At 48.3% G+C, this 24,232-nt stretch overlaps 11 protein-coding genes across 11 annotated transcripts; 5 read left to right on the top strand and 6 right to left on the bottom strand.

The window, feature by feature from the left end:
• Positions 1 to 354: 354 nt before the first annotated feature.
• On the bottom strand, positions 355 to 1,816 carry mug154 (Meiotically up-regulated protein; the record flags this gene model as incomplete). Its single annotated transcript, XM_031146470.1, has 2 exons — positions 355 to 1,512; positions 1,565 to 1,816. The coding sequence occupies 2 exons, from the start codon at positions 1,814 to 1,816 to the stop codon at positions 355 to 357; spliced, it is 1,410 nt and encodes a 469-aa protein (XP_031008268.1).
• A 288-nt stretch (positions 1,817 to 2,104) lies between these two features.
• vma7 (V-type proton ATPase subunit F) lies at positions 2,105 to 2,636 on the top strand (the record flags this gene model as incomplete). Its single annotated transcript, XM_031146469.1, has 4 exons — positions 2,105 to 2,164; positions 2,217 to 2,252; positions 2,310 to 2,447; positions 2,496 to 2,636. The coding sequence occupies 4 exons, from the start codon at positions 2,105 to 2,107 to the stop codon at positions 2,634 to 2,636; spliced, it is 375 nt and encodes a 124-aa protein (XP_031008263.1).
• A 486-nt stretch (positions 2,637 to 3,122) lies between these two features.
• Positions 3,123 to 3,732, bottom strand: NPC2 (Phosphatidylglycerol/phosphatidylinositol transfer protein; the record flags this gene model as incomplete). Its single annotated transcript, XM_031146468.1, has 3 exons — positions 3,123 to 3,206; positions 3,258 to 3,474; positions 3,524 to 3,732. The coding sequence occupies 3 exons, from the start codon at positions 3,730 to 3,732 to the stop codon at positions 3,123 to 3,125; spliced, it is 510 nt and encodes a 169-aa protein (XP_031008264.1).
• Positions 3,733 to 5,318: 1,586 nt separating this feature from the next.
• Ebp (3-beta-hydroxysteroid-Delta(8),Delta(7)-isomerase) lies at positions 5,319 to 6,270 on the bottom strand (the record flags this gene model as incomplete). The annotated part of the gene is made up of 5 exons (XM_031146467.1): positions 5,319 to 5,410; positions 5,457 to 5,625; positions 5,688 to 5,753; positions 5,871 to 5,964; positions 6,059 to 6,270. The coding sequence occupies 5 exons, from the start codon at positions 6,268 to 6,270 to the stop codon at positions 5,319 to 5,321; spliced, it is 633 nt and encodes a 210-aa protein (XP_031008265.1).
• A 1,702-nt stretch (positions 6,271 to 7,972) lies between these two features.
• On the top strand, positions 7,973 to 10,906 carry set3 (SET domain-containing protein; the record flags this gene model as incomplete). Its single annotated transcript, XM_031146466.1, has 1 exon — positions 7,973 to 10,906. One exon carries the CDS (start codon positions 7,973 to 7,975, stop codon positions 10,904 to 10,906), a length of 2,934 nt encoding a protein of 977 aa, XP_031008266.1.
• A 374-nt stretch (positions 10,907 to 11,280) lies between these two features.
• ALG7 (UDP-N-acetylglucosamine--dolichyl-phosphate N-acetylglucosaminephosphotransferase) lies at positions 11,281 to 12,751 on the bottom strand (the record flags this gene model as incomplete). Its single annotated transcript, XM_031146465.1, has 2 exons — positions 11,281 to 12,243; positions 12,296 to 12,751. 2 exons carry the CDS (start codon positions 12,749 to 12,751, stop codon positions 11,281 to 11,283), a joined length of 1,419 nt encoding a protein of 472 aa, XP_031008259.1.
• A 251-nt stretch (positions 12,752 to 13,002) lies between these two features.
• Positions 13,003 to 14,329, top strand: SEH1 (Nucleoporin; the record flags this gene model as incomplete). The annotated part of the gene is made up of 2 exons (XM_031146464.1): positions 13,003 to 13,248; positions 13,301 to 14,329. Coding segments are annotated over 2 exons (1,275 nt in total), but the record flags the coding sequence as incomplete, so codon positions are not given.
• A 317-nt stretch (positions 14,330 to 14,646) lies between these two features.
• RNF216_1 (E3 ubiquitin-protein ligase) lies at positions 14,647 to 16,677 on the bottom strand (the record flags this gene model as incomplete). The annotated part of the gene is made up of 1 exon (XM_031146463.1): positions 14,647 to 16,677. The coding sequence occupies one exon, from the start codon at positions 16,675 to 16,677 to the stop codon at positions 14,647 to 14,649; it is 2,031 nt and encodes a 676-aa protein (XP_031008261.1).
• A 2,577-nt stretch (positions 16,678 to 19,254) lies between these two features.
• LHYA1_G001480 (uncharacterized protein) lies at positions 19,255 to 20,149 on the top strand (the record flags this gene model as incomplete). The annotated part of the gene is made up of 4 exons (XM_031146462.1): positions 19,255 to 19,371; positions 19,421 to 19,489; positions 19,547 to 19,617; positions 19,669 to 20,149. 4 exons carry the CDS (start codon positions 19,255 to 19,257, stop codon positions 20,147 to 20,149), a joined length of 738 nt encoding a protein of 245 aa, XP_031008262.1.
• A 781-nt stretch (positions 20,150 to 20,930) lies between these two features.
• LHYA1_G001479 (uncharacterized protein) lies at positions 20,931 to 22,012 on the top strand (the record flags this gene model as incomplete). The annotated part of the gene is made up of 2 exons (XM_031146461.1): positions 20,931 to 21,777; positions 21,834 to 22,012. 2 exons carry the CDS (start codon positions 20,931 to 20,933, stop codon positions 22,010 to 22,012), a joined length of 1,026 nt encoding a protein of 341 aa, XP_031008310.1.
• Positions 22,013 to 22,410: 398 nt separating this feature from the next.
• Positions 22,411 to 23,948, bottom strand: Mob4 (MOB kinase activator-like; the record flags this gene model as incomplete). Its single annotated transcript, XM_031146460.1, has 2 exons — positions 22,411 to 23,685; positions 23,736 to 23,948. The coding sequence occupies 2 exons, from the start codon at positions 23,946 to 23,948 to the stop codon at positions 22,411 to 22,413; spliced, it is 1,488 nt and encodes a 495-aa protein (XP_031008309.1).
• Between the last annotated feature and the right edge of the window lie 284 nt (positions 23,949 to 24,232).

The following is a 24,232-nucleotide window of genomic DNA, read 5'->3' as shown; positions in this document are numbered from 1 at the left end:
AGGGTTGATGGTTGTGGGTGTGGGCGTGTCGAATGCAGAGTGCATGAAGGGGAAGAAAGAGACGGGCACGACGATGTTTGTTTACATCTGATTTAGCTAATGCTGTCATGCCACTGTCGTGGCTTCCAAAACGGGAGAAGAGGATGCTGGCGCCAACTAGGTAGGGTAAGAGCGACGGCGACCTAGCTACAGAACACACGGTGGGTACCCCAACAAAAAGAGATTCGAAAACTCACGGAGGAAAACCTTGTATTGTGAAATGGTAAATGCATCAATTCACTACCGTTATATTCTATCCTTTGACCCTATACAGAGTATGCTTTATGCCTAACAATGCTAAAATTCTCTCCTGAGTTAAACGAACCGGGACGGAGCCCGCCTGTAAGGACTATTATACTGCGGCCCAGGCAGTGGTTTCAATCCGAACCCAGGAGAACTTGTGCGTCTATCATTCTCTAGTCCAAGAAGAGACCTAGGAGCTTCGCTTTGCCTTTTAGCTGGACTATGGCTTCTCTCCCGGTGGTTTTGGATTTCTCGCCCCGCCATCTCGAACGAATTGCGTGGAGGGTCACGTGCGCTGCCTTGAATGTCATACATACTCGTAGCCTTTTTTAGAGGAGAGTTTGCATGACTATAGACTCCCAGGTTTCCCCCATCGCCTGTGCCTGTACCAGTTGAGATGGCACCGCCAACACTTTGACGGAATTGAGGCTGGCGGATGGGTGGCCGTGGCGTCATTCCACTGAAAGGCGTTGGCTCACGAGAATTATAGGCTGATGGAGTGTATGAAGACACCGGCGAAAGTACCTGTCGAGAAATTCGTTCAGTATTGTCTGGGTCCACGTGCTTGGCGTAGTTAGGGTTTGGGTTTGTGCGGAATCCTCGTTTGAGAATAACCGTGGGTGTGTAGGTATCGACCACCCCTTCCTCCTCCTCTCTGATCTCCTTATTCGCGCCCGTATATTGGGTGCCGACATCGCGAACAAGAGGGTTTAGTCGCGGGTGGACGTATTTGATATCATATTCGCTCATAACCTCTTTATGTATGATAGCAGAGTCCTTCTCTTGCTGTGAAAATGCTGACTGCAAAAGGAGTAGCTGTGAAGATAGGAGGACCTCTAGAAGCAATGCTGTGAAAACCGTCATGCTCGGTCGAGGATCCGAGGACAGTGTGGGGAGGAAGAGCCAATAGACTAGAACATGGCCAGGGCTAAAAAAACAGAATAAACGGAGGCAAATTGGTATTGGGTCCCACACTGCTATTTCCCAGACATCGCGGGTTGGATCAGGATGTGCCCTTGATTCAGCACTGGTGTCTCCAAGTATGGATGTAAGCAGCCGTAGTGGTGAGGAAGAGACGGGCGAAGAATCAACGCGAACTCGATGTGCTGAAGGGGTATTCTGCGAAGTGTCGATGGAGCTCTCAAACAATCGGTAATGTCGTCTGCGAAGAAATGTGTATGCTGCATTTGCAATAGAGAAACAGGTTAACAGATATACAATGAAAGAAGCCTGCGAAACAAGTCAGTGAGGTCTATTGTTGGAAGTGTGGAAATTCCATTACAATGTAGCTCAGCCAACCAGTACTAGAGTAGTCTTCCCCAAACACATCATCTGCTCCAGTGGTAGATCTGCCACTATTCGCCCTAGCAATCAACAGAACAATATGCAGTCCTAGAGCCAAAGGTGTCGCAAAATGCTTAGAATCCCAGTCCCTAGTCTCGACCTCCTCGGACAGCCAGAGCAAGAAGTCGGCGGGGTTGATGAAGTCTTTTACGCGCTCAATGAAGGGCTTTCTGCGTACAAGTCTCGGCATTATGGGCGAGATGTTTACGTTGTCCTCACATCATCAGGTTGGTTTGGTGTTTTGGCAGTTCAGCAAAGAACTGTTGTTCTTTGTTTACAAGTGTCATAATTTCAGGAGCTGGAAGCTGTGGCTGTTTGCAGGGCAGGGCAGGGGTTGTGGATAGCGCTCGCTTTAGCGTCATGCCGCAGCTTCGGGCTTCCCTTCCCGCCTTGCCTTGCTGTATTGTATGTATGAGATTGCAACATTGAAATGGAAGTCTAAGATCACTTGCGAAGACATCACCAACTCAGAGGAAAGATGGCAGCTCCAGCATCTGCATATAAGGACAGGCAATTCCTTGCTGTTATTGGGGATGAGGTGAGCTGCTCTTACGACTGGCATTGGGACGCTCTACTAACCATCTGCGCAGGACTCAGTAACTGGATTGCTGCTGGCTGGTATTGGTGTAAGGACTCGGGACAGCACACGCACATATGATACGGGAGTGCTGATAGTGAAATAGCATGTCACTTCACCTCCGGATTCGCAAAAGAACTTTCTAGTCGTCGACAGCAAGACCGAGAACGCAGCCATTGAAGAAGCTTTTAATCGCTTCACAACTGAGCGGAAGGACATTGGTATTCTCCTGATCAACCAACATGTAGGATTGTCTTAGACAGATAGCGGTCGCAGAAGCTGATGTGTCTAGATTGCCGAGAGAATACGTCACCGAGTCGATACCTACACAGCTGCCTTTCCAGCTTTACTCGAGATTCCAAGCAAGGACCATCCATATGACCCCGAGAAGGACAGCGTTCTGAGGAGAGTACGAAGATTATTCGGCGAGTAGGCTTAGCAGGGGAGCATGGATATTTGGCTGGGTCTGAGGGAACAGGTCTCCCTCTATGTGGTCTATAAGGCTTGAGCTACTGGCGTTGTTTGTACGAATGCAAAAATATTCATGGACCACCTTGCTATTAGAGCTACCAGTATGCCGGGGATTATCTGTGCATATGTATGTTCTACTACTGCTTCTAGAATGTGGAGAGTCTTGGTGTGGAATACTAGATCAGGATATTGGAGCACATCAAACCGGTCCGTTTTCACACAGCAACAGAAGATCAACAGCCAAGAAGATTGCTAGGTCCATTGCTGATGGTAAAATTACCCAGTATATGCTGCGCTCGATTATGAGCGTATTCGTAGTTACAAATGCATGTCCGTAGGAAAGAACTCCGCGACCAAGGTATCTGCAAAAGCAAGCGATGTATCTCTCCCTCTCAATCACAACTCCTCCCCTAAGCATCCCCTCCTACCAATTTCCTCTGCCTCCATCTCAATCGAACTGAACAGTAGCTTCCAAGCAGACAATCTTCTTACCATCCGCCGTGTACGCATCAGCAAAGACGGTGTATTTTCCCTATCATCATATTAGCATAGGCAATAAAATCGCAGTATGACAGGTACTCACAGGTGGGATCTCCCCTGGCAACTCAACATCCTTCGTAATAACCGCCTTACCCTTCTCAATCGGGCATTCCATATCCACATTCGAGACTTGCTCGCAGAGATCTGCTTTCGTGCTAACAAGTCTAATCAAGCCATACTTGACCTGCAGAATCACATATGCGCCCTCCTCAACCTTTTCCTTTAGTGTTCCAACAGCTTCGATCGTGAGCGTGTTTCCTCTATTGCTTGGGTCAGCGTGAGCCTTAGATATGGAACGAGAATACGTACTTAAGAGGGGGATTTGGGGTCAGATTAATGTGCTCCAGCTCAAGGATATCGTCGCCATGATCGGCTTTGCAGAAGGTGAGGGGGTTCTCGCCGGGAACAGCTTCTCCCTTATCGTCGAGGACCTTTTGGCCTCCTGGGAAGAACGATAAGTCCACTGATGCGACCAGCGTACTCAGGAAGAGTGATAGGATGGCGAGGGAGAACTTCATCGTTATCTGATTTCGTGGTGTTGAAGGTCGGTTTACTGTAGGTTGGTTGTAAGAGAGCAGGGTAAGGCTGGCCTTGGAAGTTGTGGAGATGCGTATGGGGGTTGGAAAGTGGCGGGGATCCTTGGTACAGTAGCGTGGCAGATGACGGAGTCAGACGATGTTGAATCCTTTGTGAGCGTTTCAAGAAATACAGTACACATTATTTTTGATAGCATTGATTATTATATACATGGAAACTTCACGCCAATTCCCAATAACTGGTGCCTAGGTACCTACCTATAGCAGTCACATCTAGAGGCTATGGTTGAATCATTCATCCTCGCCAAGTTCCCCAGCTAGGGAACGGATACTGTATATTCACAGATATTAAACGTGTTATGTATGTATCTAATTAATGCAGAATAAAAGTTGACTCCACCAGAGTCAAGGGCTATGAGGTAAAGCATCATTCCCGGGTTTAAGAAGTGATGTCTTCTCAAAGTGAGAATAGCAACCTGGGAGCTTCGCATGAATGAGTGATAGCGAAACACAAAAGTCCTGGAAAAGCACCAGAGCCTTTCTCTTCTGTTGTTGTATAAATCATGCCGTTCCATCTGTTCATACATCATGTACAATACTATTAATGTATCTTAAGCAGCAACAAACACATTGGGGATTATTTCGTTTTTAATTTTCTATTGCACTCTATGGGAAATGTTGTTAGCTGGTGATGTCTCTACTTTTCTTTAATGTCGAAGTTTGCAATCCTCCTTGATCTTTTATAACCTACCTGTCTTCGTGAAATATTCTATATTGTACCCAGGTGAGTAGGTAAGTAGGTAGTGTTGCAACAGTGAGCATGGCCTCCAAAAGTACAGCTATACAAAGGTTGCCTAAAAGAGGAAAGGTGCCACCAGTTTGCTCAAACTGCATCTTTTCTTCACTGGCTAACCGAGATATATGCTGAGTCATCGTTTTAGCGCCTTTCCTGGATATAAATTCTTCTCTCCGCTCCCCAACTCCTACTTTTCTTCTTCATACTTACCTTGTTGAAGCTCTCCACGATCATGAATATGGAAGCTACAATACGAATCCTCCATTGCACATCGGGGAGATGAGAATTGTTCAATTGGTTTCGGCCACTTGTTCGGCGGAATTTTTGATTGCTCACGGCTTGCCCGTACCTTTTTTCATTGTGCTCGTCGCTTCGCGCGATAGTATGAAGAAGAAAAGTTTAGATGGTTTTAGATTCAGGGTTGGTTATGAGTTTTGCTTAAGACGGCACGGTTAAGGTACTATGGTGGTGAACATAAAAGGCGCATTAATGTGATCTAGGCTCCGTGTCACGACATGAAAGAGACGAGCTTCGGAATCGCAACATGACAGATGGTTTACAACAGCTGTCTGGCGAGGGAGGAGGCTTAAGGGCATATGTGGTTTGCTTTTGAAGCTCGTGACCATTAATATTACTACTTTTATGTACTCGAGTAAAGTAGGTTCTCCAGAAAGGTGCATTTCGCATGTTTGTCACTCTTGCCGTCGCCTTGCAAAACTGAAGCCATCACCACCGCCACCACAAATTCATGTTCTATAATTCCCTATTGCCTTCACAATGTTTTCTTCACACTGCCATTGACTGCTAGCTTACTCGATAGTGCAAACGCCCTCGCTGATGCCTTAATGCTGCTGTATAGACACACTACCAAATATTAGCCATAATCATGTTGCGTCCAAGGATCACTTACGTAAAGGGATTATGATCCAGAAGGCATTCATAACCACAAAGTAGAACCAAAAGTAATATGGCTCAGGGCGATAGAACCTCCTGCCCGAAAAGTAATCGTCAAACAAACTGGTCGTATAATAAAGGAAATCACCGTAAAATTGACCTGTCGAAACAAGGGCTTGGATGGCCTTTCAAGAAATTAGTACCTAATATCAGAGGCAAAACAGAGAAATGGAAATGGCTTGATTACGTGTCGGTAGGGAGAGTCCTTGGTGATGAGCACAGCTGTCAAGAATGACAATGGGCCCCAGGTGATCTGAAGTTGTCAGTAGGTGAAGCGGAGGAGGTTTAAGGAATCCTAACCGCGGTCCAAGTCTCCATACACAGCACGAAGGGATCAGAGAGCATGTATCTAGAATCAGACAACGCGTACTCTTTCCACAATTGACCAAACAAATCCATCCGGCTTCCCATTCGAGAATGATTGTACATGAAATAGCCTTCGAAGAAGAGATGAATTGTCCCACCTGTCTGGAAGTTAGAACGTGTCAGAATGTCCCACAGATCAACAAGCATTCTCCCTCCTTGTGAATATAAATAAGAGACTCACTCAACACAAACCATAGTATCAAAGCCCTGTCTGTGAACTTCAAACTCGGATTGACACGCTTTACAAGCAGCAAAGTTGAGCCCAGAATGACGGTACATCCTGCTCCGAAGGCTGCGACTAGACCTACGGCATCAAGGCTATTCGGGATAAAATTAGATCCGGACAGGAGAATGCCTTCTGGGTAGTAGGGATGAGGAGGAGGAATGATGTCGGTCTCAGCCATGATGGTTGTGGGGATGAACGTGGAGGAGAGGAAAGTATAAGTCTGGTCTGAGTATATTTTATACTTTTATAAGGGGTATAATTTGGCAACTTGTTAAATGAAAGCCTACCTCGGTACTGGGACCGGAAGGATACCTCTATTCATATACTGACCCTCACAACTTTTAAGTTCATAATAGGAAAATGATATCCAAGATTATACTACTCACGTGACATAACAGAGCCTCAGCCATATTCAAGTGATTTTGGGTCATGTCATGACTTTATATTGTTATTATTACCTCCGTGAATAAGGTAATTAGTCAGCGGCGTTCTGATGGCTGCAAGTTGATTTAATGCACGGTCGAAATACGGTTTAGGGCTTACCTTATCAAGTCTGGAGGGCACTGGTGGGCACTGGTGGGCACTGGTGGGCACAACAGGGCATTTGGAGAAGGAATGCTCTCCTCATTCGCCGATAAACCCCTGGAAGACTTGCACCGGCAGCAGGCTAACCGGCACCAAACCAAAGTAATGCCTGGCCGTAGCCCCCAACGACTCTAGACAGGCCAATCGCAGTGTCTGTGCCTCTCTGCGTTCCCTGAACTCATTTCATCGTCTTTTTTTCCTGCTTGCCCGCCCGCCTCTCTGCCTGCTAGCCTCAGCCCGCAGTGCTTGCTTTGCCTGCCTGCCTGTCTGCCAGACCAAACTCGACTCAACACAAACTCATTTTACCCTACAGTACACCTACCTACTGTACAGTACCTACCTTATCTACCTACTCCCGGTACAGTACTGTATTGTCGAGGATGGACTGACTACTGACTCACTTGTTTATTGCTACTTCGCATTTCCCCAGCTCACTGCAAACTAATCTTCCTTACAGGCGCATTTCTTTCTTTCATTTATCATTAACCACTCTTCTCTTCTCTCGACTGCCTCTCCCCCCGCTCTGCGCTCATTTGCCGTGGGCCGTACAGCTTGCGTGCAGACGGTACGGTGGGCTAACGATGCAGCGCACATGGCTCCCTACGTCCGACCGAGTCCATAAGGCCAGCGAAACGGACCTATTGTGAGCTTTACGCTAACCTGAGAGGAGTTCAGCAAAGGCGGGTGCCCAGGCCAGCAGCAAGTCTTTCCCAATTCCTTCCCCCTCCTCACTTTCCAACATCTTCATGCAAGCTAAAGTCGACCTGGCCATCCGCCTCGAACCCAACCCTCTCTACCCCTCGAGTCTTCCACTGCGATTGCGACGCGCGAGCCGTTGAACGCATGGCCTGTTGACAACCTGTCTTTGTACTCTGGATACTACCACTCCGTTCTCTCGTCCCCTTCGCCTCCTTCCGGTTGGAAGAGCCTTCAATCACGAATTTGAGCTCACAGCAGGCCTCGCAACAGCCATACGAGTCCATCTTTGGCCATATCACGGCGAACAACACGGTTTAGGAAGCATTCGTCGTCGTCAACTCTCGTCTTGGCCCCCTCCCTCTTCGTCTTGCCGTCTCTCGAGTCACCATTGTTCATACACATCGAGGATCAGGCGGTCCTACACTTTGTTCTGACATCTGATGAAAGCCATAGTCTCGACATATCCTTCTCCTTGCTCTGCGACAGTTCTTTCCTTTGAGTCGCGGCCGTCTTCGTCATGCGACTCAGGCTTAGGAATCAGTGAACCCACCTTTGTCCCTTCACTCGAACAGCCACCTAAAGGCTCTTGCTAGATTATGACAGAAAGACCTCTCTCGATCACAACGCAGGTCGCGACTCCGATCCAGACTACCTTTAATTCCGCTGCTTCAAACTCTGCCAATGATGCGCTCCTCGTCACCGAGTCTATGGACGAGGAGCCCTACACAATCAAATGCATTTGCGACTATCCTGACGATGATGGAAATACAATATATTGCGAGACATGCGATACCTGGCAGCACATCGAATGTTTCTATCCTGGCCGAGTCGCCGATGCTTCGAAAGCGGAATTCGACCACTCTTGTGCAGATTGCAAACCGCGACCCCTAGACAGGCGGCATGCGACCGAGCGACAACGGCATCATCGACAGAACAAAGCAAGCAACGATAGTAGCGACAAGAAAACCAAGCGGCCACCTTCAAAGAGTCATAAGAAGAAGTCGAAGCCTGCGGAGCTACAGATCAACGGATTCCACGATCTCGATGGTCACAGAAACGGCAGTCCTCAAGAGCATCCACCCCATACGAAGAAAAAAGGCCACCGGTCGACTCAATCTATCAACTCGCAACACAAACGCAGCCCACCCATCAATTCACGCCCAAATATACATGCTCATCCTCCCAGTCCAGCCCACACACCACCGGACCTCCCCATTGACCTTCAAGTGCACTCCTATTCGGACAGCTTCCTCAGACTCTACGACGATGATGCCGACGTCCAACTAAGGCCCACAAACTCATTTGCGAGCCTTTCAGTAACGAATTCCATGTCAGCCTGGCTTCGCGATCCGCAAATTCTACACAACGACACAGGCATTGCGAACCCAGAGGACCATTTCCAACAGCTGAAGATCCCAGTCGACACATTGAAATGGCCCGAACTAGTCATCAAGACGATGAACACTACGATCAGCGACATACCTCTTTCGTGGCGGACCTTAATCACACCGACAGCTCTTTCTCAGTCCGGCCGTATTGGAGAATTGAACGGCATCGTAGGTTTTCAGAAGGATTATTGCGAGGATGCTGAGAACCAGTGGTCCGACATGGCTCACTCAAGGCCCTTCATCTTCTTCCATCCCCGCTTACCTCTCTGCATTGACACCCGCACTGAAGGATCTATCTGCCGTTACGTGCGCCGCAGCTGTCGGGCGAATACATCCATAGAAACCTTCATTGCTTCAAGGTCTGCGTATCACTTTTGGCTGGTAAGCGAACGACCGCTTGCTGCCAATGAACAAATCACCCTTCCTTGGGACTTCCGGTTCCCAGCAAATTTACGGTCGCGGTACCTACATCAGCTGAACCTGGGAGATGAAGACGGGACACCCTTCGATGGTGGAAGCATCAATGAAGAAGAGTACAACCAGCTTTCCCAGATGGTCCATAACGTTCTTTCAGATCATGGAGGTTGTGCATGTGATCTCGGCAACGACTGTGCGTTTGCTCGATTCCATCGAAACTACCACGGGAGATCCCATGTTCAATTGAATGGAGTGAAATCGAAGAAGGGTCGCAGACCGAAGCAAAATCATGTCTCTCCAACAAGTACGGGTTATGCTACAAATAGTCGAGCTGCTAGTGAAGGTGAACCAGATCCTTGTGATGAGGATGACAATCGCTCGGTTTCTGGATCAAGTCGAGGCAAACCTCACAGCCGAGATCTAACACCTAACGGAGTTGGGGAGTCCAACGGCATTTTGACTGGACAGACGGAGCGCGAAAAGAGGAAGATCCAAATGACCGAAGAGTCATTCAAGAAAATGGAACAGCCCCAAAAACGGCAGAGGAACTCAATGGGGAAATCGACCACACCTCAACCAGCTCCGAAATCCAAGCAGCGGTCTAAAGCTCCTCGAATGTCAATCTCCCAATCAAACGGTCGCTCGAAGCAATACGTGGATGCAAGTACTTCGGGTCGAAAGTCCGGGTCGCCCTTCAGTGCTGTGTCACCCACAGCTGTTCCAACAGATATTCATGTTCCGCGGACTGGATCAGTGCCATACCAATCACGGCAGGGCTCGATCATTCCTAAGGGTGCATACGCCGACTCTTCAACACAAACCGACGATCCCGACAACTCTTGGTGGAAACAACCGACAGTGAAGCCCAAGAGAACGATTGTGCCACTTGCGAAGCGTCTCCTCAAGAATCGCCAGAGGATACAATCTCAACAACTGTCTGGGATAAGTGATCAACCTGAATCGACGCATTCTACCGAAGACTTGAATGTGAACGGTCAGGCATCTCCTGTAGTAGCGATGGAGTTAGATCTGCCAGTTCGATATAGTACAGAATCACCCGTCGAGGTTAAGGGGAGAAACGCAAGCATCGCTTCTTCAACGCCATCCGTGGAGCTCTCGGGAGATGTACCCATGAGCGATTTGCCCGCTATATTGATTGGTAATTCAATAAAGCCTCCTCCACCACCATGGCCGGGTAATTCGAACAATGGGCCACATCCCCCAGGGCCAAGGTCGCCTGAATTACGGGTTCAGATGCCTCCTACTCCTACTTTCACAACCCCGAATATGTCAGGGCCGCTATCTGGTTCTATCACCCCGTCTTCGGCAGCGGGGTCCATAGCACAGTCTCCTTTTGGGACCGTGCACTTCCCCGGTACATTTGTTCCGGCTGTCAACGGCATCGTTCAACATCCTAGTCCGGCCAAGCCGACAAAGAAGATGAGCTTGAGCGATTATAAGGCTGCCAGGATGAAGAAGAACGACCATTCGCACACGAGCAACAACAGCGGAGGAAGCAGTCCGACAATCGCTCCAGCTGTCCTGAAGCCTTCGCTATCGACGATCGACGAAGCTAAGGCACCGGGATTATTAGAAGGCTCGGCGATCGTTGACACACCTATAGTTGAGAAATCTTTGGATCCAATGTCTTCAGCCCCCATCTCTACTCCAGATCTTGCTGCCAGGTCTACTTTGCCATCAGAACGAATGAATGGTACTTTGTAACATACTTAGAACTCTTTCGCTTCACGCGGTTTGCTGCTAATGGCGCACGGCGTTTTTTCTTTTGTGACTTTGAGCGTTTTTTCTCACGAATGGGCTGGGTTCAAAAGGGGGCTTGAGATAAGGCGTATTACGGGCGGCCGTACTCTATGCGTGGTCACGCATGTTTGATCCCGTTTGCTGGGCACACATCAATGTTCTTCTTATTTAGAAGGCAATACCTTGTTGTACAAGTAGCTCCATATATGATGAAGCCTCTACGGCATTCCAAAAAATTTAAAAAATCCCTGAACCAATCAATCATTCGATGATCAAATTGCTTGCTTGTTTGTGACATTAGTGTACGAATTTATCGCTCAAGACACTGGGTATCCAAATTATACATTCAAGTTGTCGGACTCGAACAGTAGCAGAGCAAAGTTGTGCCTAGCAAACAGCCCAAAAAGACCAACAGCGAACTGCATGGCCAAGATCTCTATGGCCAATCTATCTTCCCTCTTCGGTCCAAACCATACAAGCCACAAATTCAAAATGGTAAAGTTCGTACTCTCCACAATTTGCCCCTGGCTATTCGTCTCAACTCTTAATAAATTCAGTCTGTGCAGCAGCTTCAACACCTTTGCAACCACGGGCTTGGGAGGATACTGCCACTCTGTCACCGAACATTCCATCAAGCCTGTCCGGGCATTGAAACGAGGCATCCGATGACGTGGGCAGGGCACAACACGGAATAATTGAGGCGCGGAATAGAGGAAGTTGAAGATCTGCGGGATGAAGAGCAAGAGCAGCGTTTTGGAGAAGTGGCCTAGGATCCCTACGACTGCGAAAACCATACCTGCGAAATAGCAGTATGTGTCTCCGACGAAGACTTTGGAGGGGTACCAATTGTGGCACCATAATGCTAGGGAGACGCCGATGAAGGGTAGCAGCATGTAGAGGGAGAAGAGATGCGAGTCTACTGCTGGATGTGGGTATGGTACTAGCAGATAGTAGCAATCGTTTAGGACCAGGAGGATGGCGATCACGAGGGATTGGGAGACTTCGATGCCGTTCACGCCAGCAAGGATGTTGATGCTGTTTGGGCAGAAGATGGCGACGGCGAACATGTAGAGATAGTAGAGAACTCCTAACTGGAGCAGTTCTCCTAGATAGGGGCGTAAAGGGATGGGGACGACGATGTGGGTTACCCCGAAATCGACAAAGTAGACGATTAGGAGGGGTATGCTGGCGATTCCTGGGATGAAGAATTTATGGCGCCAACGAATGTCGAAGAGGTCGTCGCCAATACCCAGGATGGAAACAGATTGAACTGTGATAATTGCAGAGAGATAAGCTGCAAGCTGGGTTTCCTGTTAACCTCCAGATTCCCAAAGAATATCGTGGAGAGCATACCTTGCTATGTGGGAATTTATGCAAAAATCTCCCCCTTTGTACATGTTCAATGGTCTCCTGAACCACATCCCTATTCCCACCTCCAGAAGTCGCTGCCACAATATCCTTATAGAACGGAAAGGGTATGAACACAGTAACGATCAAGATATATACTACAGCACAGACAGCACCCATCGTCTCGGGAATCTCCTTTTTATGTAGTTTACTCATATCTTTCCCTTTCAGACCAGCTTTCATGAATGTTGGACCCAGCCATCGTATCATGGAGTATGAACCAGCGAACGCAATGCCGCTGAATGCGAGTGAGGCAACGAGAGGAGCGCCATCGCCTTGGAAGGTGTTTGCAATTACAGCAAAGCTTGCGAGCGAGAGGGACAGGAGACTCAGAGTCTCTGTGAAGGAGAGTGCGGCCGCAGAAGAAGGTGGATGGGTCATTGTCGTGGAGCGAATGACCATTATTTACTGGAGAAAAAGTTTCAATGAGCAGGAGGAGCGCGCCAGCTCCATATGAGAGTTGTCGAGGTGGCGATCAGACGAAATGTGTTATTGAAGATGACGAGGCTGAAGTGAAAAGCCACGAATGCAAGAAAGTCGCACTAGCTAGCCTTGTGTGCACGGGCCCTCCCCTCAATGGCTCCAGCTCCTCCCGCCAGCCCCTCAGACTCAAGGATCACTAGAACTTGTTATGACAAGGTACCTATGTAGTTCCTCCGCGAACAAACTCCTTTACAACTCACCGAATGGACGACGATCTTCATGAGATGGAGCCAGAGGGCTTCTCTCTTCTTCAGAATGGGCATCGAGATATGATACAAGCCACGGCTTTCAACACTTATGGGAATCGCTTTGCTTCCGGCTCTGCAGATGGCAAAATAAAAGTATACAATCTGCACCATGACGGGACCTGGAACCTGTGCGATACATGGGGAGCCCATAACTCTGAAGTTCTAGAAGTAAACCCATCTCATCCATTGCCTCGCAGATAGTATATCTAATCTAAACTAGATCCATTGGTTCCCTCCAACTATCCACCCCAACCTCTTAGCATCCATAGGCATGGACGGGCGCTTTAAGATCTGGGTGGAAGACCCAACTCTAGCCCCAGGTAAAGGCCGACGCTTCAATTCCCATAACAACAAGCCAGTCTGTGAGCTGCGCTCCGTAGCACGCGCACCCTACCTCTCCTTCTCCATAAAACACAATCCAGAAACAAGACACACGTACCTAGCGCTCATAAATCGCAATGGTATGCTAATCGTATATGAGAACGAGGAGCCGGAAAGCATGGAAAATTGGACCGAGTTGGATACCATTAAAGTGTGCGATAAACCTGCACGGGGGGAAGAGGTTGCGTTCAAGGTGATGTTTGACCCGAATCTGGAGCCGTGCTATGCGGCTATTCGGCAGGGGGTTCAGAGGGATGCTTTGGGGGTTGTAGTTGCCAGTATGGACAGAGCGACTATCTGGCGTACTAAGGAGATCTCCCACGCCGTTACTCTAGGTGCTTCTAGCACAAAAGAATTCTATCGTGCTGCAGAGCTGAAGGGCCATAGGGGACTAGTGAGGGATATAGCTTGGGCGCCGGGCAGTATTAGGGGCTTTGATGTTGTGGCTACGGCGTGTAAAGATGGGTTTGTGAGAGTGTATCAGGTCACGACGCCGCCAAAGGGGGGGAAGGAGCTTAGGAGCAAGGATTACTCGAAGTTGCCGGAGAAAGTTGTTGCTTCTGCGCAAAGAACCCCGGAAAATGGTGCGAAGAATGCTCCTTCTGGCATAGGAGCTGGATTGGCTAGTAGTCGGTCGGGTCGACATCAGGGGAGTCAGGGCAAGGGTGGAGAGGTATTGCATGTTGCTAAAGAAGTGTCGAGATTGGAGCCTAGTGGGACACCTGTGTGGCGTGTGGATTTTGATGATGACGGGCAGTTACTGGGATCATCTGGAGATGATGGGAAATTGATCCTTTTTAGGAGAGAACCGAGTGGGACTTGGACTAAGAGTTCAGAGTTGGCAATGGCCAAAGCTCTTTCCTCTTAGCATGCTAAATAATATGCAGAGGGTTGAGGTCATTTTAGAGGGCGTTAAAGGACTATATTGGGAAGAGCAAATCTGGCGTTCTATGGCTCATGAAGAAACATACACATCACTCAATACATAATATGTTAATGACAGAACCCGTCAAATTACTGATTACCTCTTGTGAGCTATACGTGAAACCTAATTCCGAACGACGCTCAAACGCTATGCCCAATCCCAATCCCAAGCCCAACGCCGGTTCCGATTCCAGTCCCAATCCAATCCTTTATCCATCGCCATGCTTCCATCCTAATTGCATAAACATGAGAGCGTAAAGTTCATTCAACAACAGCCTCAACTACAGCATCCAACATGTTCTGCCAATTCGGCATATTCCACTGCCACCATCTACTCTCCCACCAAGAAGCCTCACCATCTTTTTTCCATTTGTCCTCCAGTACCTTTCTGACTTTATCGTCATCACCCAGATCAGTACCTTCTTTTTCCACCCATTGGCGCTCTGCCTCTTCTTTTGCTTTCTTGACCACAACCTCATCATCCTCGCATCGATACAGATCACACTTAGAGCATTCCATACAGCCTCCTCCGCCGTTAGGGCGGAAGTGTTCACAGAAATGCCTGTAGCCTTCTCCATTTCCAATGTCTTTACGACATACGTAGCACATTTGATATCCACAAACACAAGTGAGTTTGTTACAGCCAGATGACTTAACGAAAGATGTATTGCATCGAGGGCAAGTCCGTTTGATGGCCAGGGACATTGCTAGCTCGACTTGTGTCCGTAGAGCGATAAGGGAGGATTCGTGACAGATGTGGATATCACTCCATCCTTTAGAGCACGAGATGCAGGATGGACGTCCACATTCTGGGTTCTGGCAGACGAATTTTAAACCATGTCGTTTTCGACGAAGCCGTAGAACTGAGGCATTAAGAAGACCAACGGCATAGTCGCCGAAAGTCTGTTGCGAGGATACCAGGATGAAAAGGAAGGAAAATAGCAAAAACACCGGTAAAAGGAAGGGTATCGTGCCAACGCTCAAGACCAAAATTGAAAGGGTATAGATGAAAGGAGGCCCCGCCCGTTTTAAACGCCAAGACCTATGAGTCTCCGGGAGGTAGATCTCGTCAATTTCTGCGTAGCTGCAAAAAGGACACCGGATGAGTGGGAGTTGAATTTTCAGAAGGTTGTCTTCTGCCAGACGTTCGTCGAGTTTGCGGAGGATGTCTTTTCCTGCCTTGTCCTCGGCGAATGCCCGTCTAATAAGATCGTGCGGTATGCACCCTTGACAATCATCAGACATGGCTGCTAGACACCTCAGGGTACCATTGTCAACATTGATGCTTCGTTGCCATCCCTGCCCAAAGACTGCCTCATTGACCGCATGTCTCACGCACTGGAAGCATAGGAAGTGGCCACCAATATCACATGCCGAAAGTTCTTCAAAACTGTAAGCTGTGAAGCAACATTCGCAATCATGTAGTGCTTCGTTTGCTTCCGCCTCACTATTATTAAGTTTCACGGCTAATGCATGGTCCTTCGCCTCCTGATCAGCCAGTGTTCGGTATTGGATTGGCCCTATAAGTGAGTCGAAGAGTTCCTTGTCCAGCTCGGGGGATCCTGTAGCTTTCAATGTAGGGATTATAGATCCCTGTCCTGAGGATTGCCAAATGACAAGAGGGTGATGCTCGATCTCCTGAGACGACGGAGATTTTCTGCGTAAGAATAGTGAAGACAGGGAAAACCGCCATGATTTCGAGGACAGGGCAACAAGGGTTGGTCGAGCGAGCGAGTATGAGTAGTTATGTTCGGCCAGGACGGCATTGATCGTGGAGCGAGAGAGACCTTTGAATTCGCGGTAAGTGGTAGCCTTCACAGCCTTCTTGTATTCCGGGCTTCTGAACTTCTCTTCTGCTCGCACAGCAACTTGTGAGATAGTTGGAGCAGCTTTGTCTTGGTCGCCTTGCGGAACTCCTTTTCTAGCGGCAACCCTGTACCGGCCTCGCACCCACTTCATCTTGGACTTCAGAAGAGCCTCAGTCACGACGGCTAATCTGGACTCCTCGTCGAAGCTCGAGAGCATCTCACGAAAGACCTCGACTTGCACATCTGGGAATATGGCAGCGAGAGCAGCAAGGCTGTTGTTCAGCTCGCGCAGGTCCGGACCTTCGGAATTGACAGGCTTGAGATCTACGGCCTCGTGGATATATGGACATTCAAGAGTTTCGCGTGAGGATTCGGGCTCCGGAGAGCTTTCGTCGGATTCTTGGAAGGTTGACGCGTGTTGTGGTGAAGGACGAGGAGCAGCGTTGTGGCTTGGTGTTTTCAAGAGCGCCGAAAGCATATTCATTGTACTGCACTGCGATGCAGGTGGTTGGCTTCACATGGTTCGAAGGAGTAACAACACCACAGGCCCATCAGTCTACGTCGTGTCGGTTGTTCTGGTGACGATATCTGGACTTCTATAATACTGTAAGTAGAAAGAAGGGAGGAGGAGCATAAAGCACTTATTGAGATTTATGACGATGCCGCCGGAACGCTTTCCGATGCATATACCGTAATTATGCTTGGCGAACCCGTTTTATACCTATGCTATCTTAGGTGGTGCTGCCCCTCCATAAGCCCCATTTAATCAAAATATGCGTATTATTAATCAGGTAATAATACTCCGGTAGGAAATTACTGGTATGTCATATACGAGGTCACTCGTATAGACCACATTTCATTCTCGTACTTCGGTCTGCTTAATGCAGATTTAAATTCTCATGTCTATACTCCTGTACCTACCTAGGTACTTATTTTCCTATTACAAGTTGATCACTGGTCATTCCTGTAAAATACAGTCTACTACCTTTTTTATTTCCTTTAACTTGCTCCAAGTGAGTTAACTCCGACCGAATGCATAGCATATCCTTCCATACATTTTCTGCGTAGTAATTCCTCCTGCATCTAAGGACGCACAGCTGGCTTCTATTGAGACTAGAACTGACAGCAGGCAATTTTTTCGTGTCTAGCTACGCGAGGGTAATAGTCTCAAGCACTCCCTTAGTAGCGTGCCTCGTTTCGCATCATTTCCTTGTTGTTGGTGGCTTTAGTTACCAGTAGTGATGTTGGCATCATGGGCTGCTTCACCACATTTAAAAGCTTCATTAAGTTTTGGAAGGGATGCCTAAATGTCCATCCCTGGATATTTGGGGACTCTAGGCTGTATCATATTTCTGCGCAAACCAACTGGCCACTTTCTGCCACCTAGTGAACTTCCCTCTCTTTCTCTCGACACAGTACTTGACATGCTCTTTTTCACCTTTATGTGTCTCATAATGGCTTCAGCGAAGACATTACGATGTGGTTAAGTATTGAGACTATAGCATTTATCAGCGCCTCCCGTGTTATCGCAAGGGACAAATCACGTCCATATATATTCCGGCGAGCCCACAACTTCCTGTATCGGCCGGGGATAAGTCGGATGTGAGAAGCCTGCCTTCATCTAGCAGCAAACTGCTTGTCATATTTCTGGACTACCTCGGCAAGCAGAAAGGGCATTTGATATATTCTCAGAGGACAATATCGTCCAGGCTTGCTTCCGAAGCGACTCCTGTTGCAGACTACCGAGACAACTATCATAATTCGAGAAAGATGGATCTGGAGGTAGCACTTGGCTTCGGCACATCTTCCTACACGCCCAGGCTCGAGTTGATTCCATCCTTTCCTTGTCCTTTTCCGGAACACAATATGCATTTTACGTCCCTGAGATGGTGTTGACATTCTCAGCGAAGAGCATTAGCTTAGTTGGAGTGAGCGGAATTGTAGTTCTAAACTCCAGCTCTAGCACACGCTGGTAGAACTCCTCCTCTGTGAGGTTGGTATTGGCTGCAACGTCTTGCATGATTTTCTGCAAAGCAATCCCATCACTGCGGAGTATTGATTTCTCTGGAGCGGTACATATCTTCTAGGCACATGATGCAATCACTGGTTGCTAGAAGTGTGAGATGTAGAAGGAACCTTGCATGGCAAACACGAAGAGAAAAATAGCAGCCAAGACCGAAGATCCAAGCTCAAAAGGAGCCTTAGGAGTCGTTCTAGCATTCTACCATTGCCTCGTTATGCTTCGACGATAGAAGGGGGACTCTATCAGTCCCAATGATCTTTGAAGCAAATGAAAGTGGCACGAACAGGAGACGTTGAAGAAAGATCGATGGGTAGGTTGTTTAAAGTCCATCGGCTTTAGTGTATTCCACTGAGGAGTCCACTGTACAGAAATCTGGAAGCCGAACTGCTAATGATGTTCTTGCGCGCAACACACTTGATATGTCTCGCAAAGTACCAAATATATTGTGAATCAAGCTTCATCGCCTCACCTATTCCAGAAGAGTTCGAAAATTCATGATCATCTGAAAGGAGTTCGTTGATGATTCCAAAAGGAGATGATGTTATATTGGTGTCTAGCGCTCATTGATTGAGGCCATTTTAGACCCATCAGTTAGTGGGCTTCTGAACAGCAAGCTGGCAGAGGCTGTAAACAAAACATTCTGCTCAACTCGCATCAACACTCAAATGAAGAAATAGGAAGATGGAACTTTGAGGACTACCTCGGCTGCCCCTGAATTACAGACGTCTTTCTTTTCTGGTCAGGGCATTGCTCACGTAAAAAGTAATACGGAGGAATAGTCTCCGCAAGACTCCATATCTGAGTGAACGAGAGCGAATAATCTGAGAGCTTGGAAAACTGCCAAGGCTCGCCACTTGTACCAAGATGAAATTAAGCTTAAACGGGGAAGCGACTACAATGAGTGGGGCAAAAAGAGATCACCTTCTAGACCTTTAAAGCTTCGCCGATCTGCTTTTGTATGCCATGAAAAGCTTCAGCAGAGTCAACCACATTCGTTTTAGTTAGTAACCATATAATTCATTCCTTCTTTTCTTTAATATGTACAAATACACCCTCTTTTTAGCTCTCTTGAGCGTCGCCGCCGCGCAAAGTACTACCAGTCTTTTACTTATTGGATTTGATCAACAAGATATTGTTGCTTCAATCGTAGGATCGGTATGCGCATGCAAAAATGGAGTTTTCGTTTATACTAACATGTAAAAAGGATGCCACAGCAACAACTTTTGCTATCGCCTGCGGTGATCCTGACAGCGATGATTGTGGTGTTCCAACAGTGAGTAACAATAAAACAAACTCCACTTAAGCAATCACTGACTTGAGACTGTGTTAGTCTTTTACCTTTACCCAAGGACCCTCTACCATCCATTATGATTACCATGATACCGACGACGGATCGGACGAGTAAGCACTTCCTGGGCCTCCCTCACGATGCAAACATTAATCTGCGACTAGATCGATCGGCCTGGGATGTATGGTGACCTCCTCTGACCACGGCGTATGCACCGGAAGCATGGTGGGCAACTTTGACGGCACCAGCACCAGCACTTCATATAGCACATCTTTCAGCACCGGCGCATCAGACTATGTACAATATCAGGCAGTAACCATCACTGCTGGTGCAGCTGGAAGCTCTGCGTCTACAGCCGCTTCGACAACGCAAGGATCATCAGATGCAGTTTCTGCGACAAAGAGTGCAAGTGGGAGTGCAGCATCTCAAACATCTGGTATGACAACTGCAACGTCGCCGGGGGCTTCAGGAACCAAGACTTCAGGAGCGTCGAGCTCGGCTGCTGCTTCTGCTTCTTCTGCTTCTGCTTCTTCTGCTTCTGCTTCTGGCTCTGCTGTAAGCACAGCAGGTATGGCTATGGTTACTGGCAGTCCTCGGTGGGTTTTGGGTGGTGCGGCCGCTGCACTGGCTTTGGCTGCGATGTAAATTACCAAAGGAGGAATTAATTGTGATACTCGTCCCGTAAGTAGAAAGTGATAGAAATACAAGCATCATACAAGTACTCAGGAGTATGAAGGTTGTCGTCATGTCTAAGAAATGACTTTATTTTGGTCGCACGGTCGGTCGGTGGCGTTCCGAAAATAGATTGAAGGCTTGCGTTTTGTTTCCAGCCCAGCGTATCGGGTAGTCAGATCTCCGAGCTACATTTCCCCTCCCCATCTCCTGAACCCATCTACTGTAATAATCGAGAGAGAACAATGTCTTCTGTTGGAGTCTTGTTGAGAATCTCGACTTGATAATAATGCCCACTCCAAACCTAGCAACACAATCATCTCTTGATAAATATCACTCACTCCAGACCTAGGTACTCTCTGTTCCACTTTAAACAAGCCTTTACTTCTCACCTCAATCATAGCCATAGCCACGCCACATCACATCACATCTCAAGCCTGCGGGCTGTACAAGTAGTGTATGTACCTTGGCTTAGTAGTGACAACTTACAAGGATAAGGCTAAAAGCAGGAACCATGAGATGCCGGCGCTAAAGAGAGTGCTTGGTGTCTGGTGCTGGTGGTGTCGCATATTACGAGTGTTGACTTAAAAGTTCACTGGCCTCCCCTTCGCCTCCCCCTTCCTAGGTAGCTAAAGTATTATTCTGTCTTGTCCCTCATCTGTCATCTGCCTTCACACATCGAAAGCCTGGCTACAGTACTAGTCTTTCCTCGTTGTGGAACTTCATCATCCCCCTGGTCCCGTCCCTGTCAAAGATGTCGAAACGAACCGTCTTTACAACTTTGACACCCCTCCCTGCGGGGATCAGTCGGGAAACTGTCTTGGAAACCCTGCACGACCACCTCGAAATGATCGATCTCAATCCCCTCGTCGAAGAGAGACATCTCATCAAACCGCCGCCAAAGTCTACCGCTGAAGAATACCACTGTCAATGGTATTCTCTCACAGACCGAGTCTCATATCTACCAGGAGGGCTGGCTTCTGGAAAAGTCACCTATACTGCATGTTTTCACGACCTTCCGGTAGGACTCCAGACCCATGTATATGCGCCAATGGGCTTGAACATAAAAAACAAATGGTCGTTGGGGGGATCACTACCCGGAGAAGCAGTGGCGCCAGTAGAAATGGGGGTGGGAGCACCATTGCAAGGACTATGGATCAGAGAAGATGTGGACATGAAGTGCAACATCATGATGACCAGCTTTGTCAAGAAGACATTGAAGAAGGCACACGCCGCTCTAGTCGACCGACTATCAATCAAGGCACAAATTGTCGACGCAGCTCTGAAGAACCAAGAATTGAACAACACTGTGCCATCCCACGCATCTTTACGAGCATCAACCCGATGCGCGCCGAGTACATCAGACTTCGATTCGCAGAGCCATTACGCCGCGTCTCCCCCAACCTTCAACCCATACCCACACAGCCCACCTCCACAATCCGAACACCCCGCCTTCCGCGATAGGACGACAGAAACGACCATGACATTTCGCTCTACCCAAGACCACTTAGCACCCGCAGCTCCCCCACATCTAGCCAGAACGGCAGATCGTCGTATCAAGATTACTCGATGGGAAACCAAAACGCAGGCGCCAGGGTTTCGTGGCAGAACCTGGGTGCTGCGGGGAGGAGCCCTTCGATGCATCAGATGGATCCAGCGTACCTCAAAGCAAGTCCTTACCACCACCGAGACTCGTTCTCGCAGCTCTCTTCTGAGGGATCACCACACCACGTACAGGGAAGAAGGGAGAGCGGAAGACAGGACCAAAAGAGTATGTTTGGGTATCCAGGTCCACCTCCACCACCAAAACCGTATGGCGCGGTTGAGTTGGAATAATGGATGGATTGGTGTAATTTATGAGTGACGGTATTCCTCTCATGGCAAGGAGTTTTGGGGCCTCGATTTATTGGTGAATGGAATGATACCCCCGCAAGGTCTGATTCAGTCAAAAGCAAATATATTTGCGGTACAACTATTGTTAGCAAAGGCGTTTGGGCGTTTCTTAGCTGCTTGCTCAAATTCAGAGTTAAAAGAAAGAATACTAAATATGTAATCTCATGAATTTCACACCCACCCAACACTTTTCAATAGTTTCTGTATACCGCGACTCGCCCTAGAGGCTGTCCATCTACTTTTTCGTCGAGACTTTATAGAAACTTGACTAGCTTCTCAGTCCCATATGGGTATCTTAGTATTACACAACATCAGTCTTATCGTGTTCCATTATCGTCCCTTCACTCCTCGACCTTGTTCGCTTCCGCCTCCTCCTTTGGTTCGGCTGCTTCTTCTTGTGGTTCGTCCTTGACGTCCAAGTCCTCGACAGTTTTGGGAACTTCCTCGGTAGCTGTGACATCCTCTGCCTTCTCTTCGGGGCTCTTAGCTGGCTCCGGTGCAGATACTTCCTCGATTGTTGCTTCCTCGGTCTTCCCGCTCACATCCACTTTCGCATCATCTTCTGTCGTTGGCTTTTCGTCTAAACTCTCCGAAGACATCCTGTCCCAAGACTCCGCAGACGCTGCCGTATCATCGTGTTCCGCTGCCGGCTGTTGAACGTCATCGACCGGGTCCAGCTCTGATTCTGGCTTTTTCTCGGGAATATCATGCGTGCCATCAATTTCGTAGGACTCAACAATTACAGGAACGTCTGCCGCACCCTCTTCATCTGCCAAATTCAATTCATTCAACTTATGCGTAAGATCTGGGTCTTCCTCGTCTGACTCCAGGACGGTGTGAATTGTAGATCCAACAGAGGGGGATGATCGAATATGGCGTCTAGTATTTGTGTTGGCTCGGCCAACATTGACGAAATCTTCATCTACTGCCGACGGATTGTTGTTTTCATCCGACTTCATGATCGACGGGACTTTTGCCTTGGGCTCATCAACAATTTCTAATCCTTCTGCCTCAGGAGGCAGCTTGTAGTTCTCAGCCGGCAACAAATCGTAGGTATCGCAAACTGTCTTGAAAAGAACATACAATCCAGTATGTCCCTCAACCTGCCAGAACACTCCTCGGTGTTGGAACCAGGCATGTGCGAATATCCGGTGTAGCCGTCTGAAAATATTGATCAAATGCTTGACCCCAGCTCCACGCTCATCCATTGCATCTCCAGCACCCAGACTTAGCCGACTAGGAAAGATCTTCTGGCTTGTGACAATGTTCGTAGCCCAGTCGAGTGTGTGACAGCAGTAATCAATAGCGCAACAGCTCTTAGGAGACTCGTGAACGGCGCAGAGGAATTGCCACTCGCTGGCGCGCATTTCGGGGCAGGTAGTGGCAGAGCATGGCGGATCGTCGAAGAGGAAACCAATGATCAGATCATTGCACTTATTAATGAGGAAACGGCAGAGCTCGTAGAGCCAGAGAGCACGGTCAACTCCGTCTGGTTGTGTAGCGATGCGGATGGCTGTCTGTCGGTCTATAGGAATCGTATTATCACTGTTTTCGGGCTTCGTATAGTGATAGTGGAGGGCTTTGAGGTGTTCTTGAAGTTGGAAGGCCGAATCGAGCTATGAAAGTGTCAGCCTTCCTCACAACAACAGGGTTGATGGTGATATACTTCACTCAGAGGAACTAGAGGGGGCCCAGCTGCCATGTCCGCAGACTTGGTTCCGGGGTGTATCCTTCTGGCAGCATTTGCCTCTATAATGCTCTGTTCGAGTAGAGGTTCTTGGCTTGCGGAGCTTCCCAAAGCTGGTGATGTTGGTCCTATTTGGATCTCTGTTGGGGGTGGAGGACTTGGGAGTCTCGGAGAGCTTGGTTGCATAGACATCCTTATGATCTATTTCGAATAGCTTGCCAGCTAAATGAAGGGCAAATCACATCGAGAGACGGTGCGTTGTCCAGCGCTCTATTATGCTCGGAGTATGTACAGTAGGTAATCGAAGAAGGCCGGGCAACGCGAAGGTGAAGTGACACGCGCATTGAAGACCTCACGTCAGCCAATCAAGGAAGCTCGGTTAAAAAAGGGACGAGCCTACTGCTACGCCATGCCATGTAGAAATGAAATACCTTATCCCCTACCGCACCGCTTCTTTTTTCTACACACACCACCCA

Source organism: Lachnellula hyalina (assembly GCF_007821495.1).
Source record: "Lachnellula hyalina strain CBS 185.66 chromosome Unknown contig00017, whole genome shotgun sequence".
Lineage (NCBI taxonomy): Eukaryota > Fungi > Ascomycota > Leotiomycetes > Helotiales > Lachnaceae > Lachnellula > Lachnellula hyalina.
The sequence above is the reverse complement of the archived record's forward strand: the minus strand, read 5'-3'. Positions and strand labels throughout refer to the sequence as shown.